The sequence below is a fragment of the Zingiber officinale genome, chromosome 2A, assembly GCF_018446385.1.
Source record: "Zingiber officinale cultivar Zhangliang chromosome 2A, Zo_v1.1, whole genome shotgun sequence".
In the NCBI taxonomy this organism is placed as follows: domain Eukaryota; kingdom Viridiplantae; phylum Streptophyta; class Magnoliopsida; order Zingiberales; family Zingiberaceae; genus Zingiber; species Zingiber officinale.
Genome location: NC_055988.1, coordinates 76,526,311 through 76,530,674, shown reverse-complemented (window position 1 = coordinate 76,530,674; position 4,364 = coordinate 76,526,311). Strand labels below are relative to the sequence as shown.

Here is a 4,364-nt window from a genome sequence, read left to right as displayed (position 1 = left end):
CCGTCGGAAATTACCGATGGAATAGTATATCCGTCGGTAAAGTGAATTCCGACCAAAATACTTCCGATACCATGAATTCCGTCGGTAATGCCAAATACCGACGGAATATTCAGTCGATAATAATAGTATTTTTTGTAGTGGTCCATCACCAATTTACGTGAATGGAGATAAATTTTTGAATTAATTATAATTGAACGCCAAATATTTTTTCCTTGGGACAATGGTGTAGCGATTAGGTTAACCTAATCAAATAGTTAACTAGATATTTAGAGTTGAATTTTAACTGTAGCATGTTGTAGGGATTTTTTTAGTGGAATGAAAATTCTAAAAACGCTGACTGCTTAGATAGGGTTCTACGAGTAATTTCTGATTTGCTCTGGTAACCGATGGAAAATTTTCACAGGGTCGGATTGGTCACTTCTTAGATTAGTCGATTTGGAAAGTTAGAATACCTGAATTATTAAAAAAATAATTATAGTAAAAAGTAATTACACTCACTTGATGCACCCCTCATAATCCATCACCAATTTGATTAAATGAAGATAAAATTTTAAATTAACTTATAATCGAACGCCATATTACTAAGAGATGAAAAAGATTTTTTTTTCCTAAGATACTGTTTATTAAAAATTGATCCATTGTTCTAATAAGTCATCCTTAAAAAAACAAAAAGAGTTTTTAGGTAAAAAAGGGCATATTGTCGGTGTAAATTGTGGTAAAAGACGAATACGTTCACCCCCAGTACTCTCGCCAATCTATCCCAGGGCCAACACGGAGGAGGTAAATCACGGGCGGCTACTAGCCTTTGGAATAGTGACTAGCACATAAGGAAGGTATTTACCTCGATTTTGCCGAGATTTGAACCCCAAACCTCATTATGGTAACACTTCATGTACTAATCACTAGACCCATCCGAAGGGACATATATTGCCGGTGTAAATAGAGAACCACATGTGAATTTTGAAAAGTTGGAACACTTGGCTTTGTCGGTGAATGGAAGGTTTTTTGCCTAAATGAATGAGATGTTCGATAATTAAATTTGTTATACACATACCTCCATTCTTTTTATTTTTGTAAAATTTAATCTAGGCATCTTAATTTATTTTTGTTTAAATAAAAAATTCTTTAAAATTTAAACCCAAATATTCTTAAATACATATATTATACCACATGATATTTTATTTTATTTTTATCTAGAACACTATAACCTAACAGAGAAGTATGAATCCTAAAGAGAAAATCTTATTAGTTTAAATCTATTAAAACATAATCCTTAAATCTTAAAATCTTAGACCCTAAATACAAATAATATACCTCATGAGTATCTAAAATTTTTAATTTTGAATACTATAACTTAAGAGGGAACTTGAACACTATAGAAAAAATTTTATTAGTTCAAATTCATTATAACCCAATTTCTAAATTTTAAAATTTTGAACCCTAAATATATATAATATATCTTGAAATAAAACAAAAAAATAAAAATAAAAAAAATACTAAGATGGATAGAGGCGTCTGGATTCATTCCCAACTCCTCTACCAATTTGTACAGGAGTGTTTGAATCAATTCTAGATGCTCCGAATAAAATCCGAACAAATATATATACCCATACTATTGAGTTTAAATAATATTTATGATTTTTATTTTTTTAATGTTTTTTAATATAGTATTTATAATATATTAAAAATAAAAAAATAGTATAAATTTTATAAATAAATAAAATTTTAATATAAATTATAAGAATAATAAATAGTTGCTCTCAATTAAAATCTTGAGTAATGTTCCTCGATAAATTTGAACCCATTTAAACAACTTAGCTCGTTTATATCTTATAAAATTATATTTAATGAATCTTTGCTTTCTTTTTATATTTAATGAATCTTTGCTTTCTTTTTATATGAAATTTATAGAACTTATCGGGGCACAATCCATCACGAATTATTAGACCTTGGTCGGGCTCGACTCCGACCCACTAAGCTACTGGACACCCTCAAACAAACAAACAACATGGTCCCTTCCTTGCTCAATCCCAACCACGCACGAGCCCCAAAACCCTAGAAATATATTTTTTTTAATCAAAGAGCTTCTGTACTGAATCAATAGCTGCCGTGCCATTGGAGGAAGCGCCAACGAGTATCCGGACAAAGCTTGCCTTTTGTGGCCTCTTATTTAAGAACCAGCGAACTGCTCGCTGGGCCACCAACTGCCCCAGCACTCAATGGAGCGCCCTCCCCCACCATGAGAGCGAACGCCAAGCTCCTGCTCCTGACCAGGTTCAGCTCACAGCATCTCTCCCCATCCCAATGCATGCATGTGATGTGTCACCGGCTACGTGGCTCGAGGATGGCCATATTCTGCTCGACTCCGGTGGCATTTAATTCGTACGATCGAGAAAGTTGGGGCAGAAAAGGAGATGCCGATTATCTATCAGGTACTACTAGCTTACAATATGCACGCCAAGTGTTTGATGAAACGCGCAAGTGATTTCCTTTTCAACAGTTTTGTGTCAGCTGAATGCTTTCTTCTTTTTTTTTTTGGTTTCTGTTTCAATGTTTCGAGTCACTTTCCTTTGACAGAATCATCCAGAAATCTGACCGAGAGGTTAGAATTTTGAAGTAATTTGGTTTGTGTTGATATTATTGTTATAATCTTTTTTTTTTCTTCTTCTTCAGCTCATAATGCTCTTGGCTGTGATTATTTTTCAAGAGGTGCTGTAATGTTCAACTTGCAATACTGTTTCATACTGCAATTTGATTTACAAATTGCAGATAATTTATAACAAGTTGTTTCATAAATCATTTTAAGGCACTATTAGGGTAGAAATACATTTTAGACACGTAGAAATCTGAAATGTTCATCTTATGGTTTCAACAATGCAAATTGATTGGCAAAACACTTGCATTGCACAAAATGAATAGCTATTTAATCTATAAATTAAGAGTCCAAGGATAAGTTTATCAACATTGTAGGAGTAAGGTTTACAACGCAAACTAATTTACAAATAAGTTTACAATGTCTTTTCTCGAATGAAGATATTATCAATTATTATAAGACCACATTTTTGTTGGATAAAATGCCCTTCAATGTAATGATTCAAAGTCTCCCAACCTTGCTGAATTGGTGCATGACTCTAAGTTTTTACATTATACTTAAATGGTCCACGGAGTGGAAGTTTATCGACATGTGGGGGGTTTAGAGGAGGCCAAAGAAAAAGACTTAGTGAAGGTTACTGGAGATGGCTAGGTGAAGGGAACCTTCCTGTCTTTGGCCTTTGGGAGCAATATAGATAAAACATTTTCAATTACTCACTTCGACCTTGTGTCTCCTTGTCAGCTTATGTCATATTTGTCGGGACCATCTCCATTGGATTTCTGTCAAAACTGACAACAAATAAGAAAAATCCTGCTCTGAAGTTTGAATTCTAAGTTGCTGATTTCTATAGTTTATTTCCACAAATAGATGGTGCATGATTTACACCCCTCTTTAAGTTTCACTCCACCTTCCATTTTCATAGACGTGTACTGTGGATCGAGAATTGGGAAGGATGCAGTGGATCTGGTGATGCTTCCACTCAACACAATGAATTGAGTCTGGTTATGTAAAGACTGCCATCTCCTGTTTGTCTTCTCGAATCTTTATCTGAAGCTCTTCTTCTTTACAGAAAAGTTGATATTGGTTCTTCGCTTCATGTTTCAGTAAACGGTCCTCGACTATGGCACTCTTTTTTGCTGCTGTGCCTTTCTCATGCGGTCTCAATTGAGGTGAGAATTCAGTTTATCTTCATTTCCTTTCAGGGCTCTTTTGTTCCCAGGCTAGGGGAAGACATAGATTTATGAGTTTTCATCACAGTTTTCAGCCTTGATCGAATATGTCAATTGAAGCAGATGATATAACTTGTCCTGAAGATTAAGAAGTCTTTCACGGATTTGGTGATCCATGAGCAGAAAGAGTTAAGTCTAGATGCCGCTGTACTGGCGTGGTGTTCCAATGGAGGGCAGGTCCAAGAAGAATAGCTTCACCCTAAAACCGCGAGAACCGGGCGAAAGAACCTTCTCCAAGAACTACTTCAGCATAGAGTCATTTTTAGTACTTCTCTGCCTCACTGCTTCACTGCTGATACTTCCACTTATACTGCCTGTTTTGCCTCCCCCTCCACTTGTCATCCTATTGCTCCCGATCGGCATACTGGTTTTGCTCATGATCATGGCGTTTATGCCTTCTGATGTAAGAAAGATTGCATCTCCTTGTGAATGAATTCTGAGTTTGTCTATCATTCTGCATTTTTTTTTGCTATCTAAACCTTTTTTAGAAGTGTTAAAAGGAAGGAGTTTATTCTTAATCTTTAATCCAGTTTAGTCTCTCA

General features: G+C 35.0%; 1 protein-coding gene across 12 annotated transcripts; it reads left to right on the top strand.

The window, feature by feature from the left end:
* Window positions 1-2,116: 2,116 nt before the first annotated feature.
* On the top strand, window positions 2,117-4,364 carry LOC122041237. Of its 12 annotated transcripts, none has more exons than XR_006128919.1 (4): window positions 2,117-2,432; window positions 3,516-3,594; window positions 3,663-3,762; window positions 3,851-4,364. XR_006128919.1 is itself a non-coding variant. In XM_042600861.1 (4 exons), exons 1-4 carry the CDS (start codon window positions 2,451-2,453, stop codon window positions 3,892-3,894), a joined length of 345 nt encoding a protein of 114 aa, XP_042456795.1. In that variant the 5' UTR covers window positions 2,444-2,450; the 3' UTR covers window positions 3,895-4,364. The 12 variants fall into 12 exon arrangements, 2 of the variants coding, with proteins under 2 accessions (XP_042456795.1, XP_042456794.1); XR_006128917.1 differs by having other exon boundaries at window positions 2,120-2,432; window positions 3,516-3,599; XR_006128914.1 differs by having other exon boundaries at window positions 2,132-2,432; window positions 3,516-3,599; window positions 3,698-3,762.

Bases quoted from the DNA above. Each gene is read 5' to 3' on its own strand.
- LOC122041237 (XM_042600860.1), top strand. From the start codon at position 2,451: ATGCACGCCAAGTGTTTGATGAAACGCGCAAGTGATTTCCTTTTCAAC. The intron at 3,600-3,662 runs GTAAAGACTGCC...TCTTCTTTACAG, and splicing joins AATGAATTGAGTCTGGTTAT to AAAAGTTGATATTGGTTCTT. The intron at 3,763-3,850 runs GTGAGAATTCAG...TTTTCATCACAG, and splicing joins CTCATGCGGTCTCAATTGAG to TTTTCAGCCTTGATCGAATA.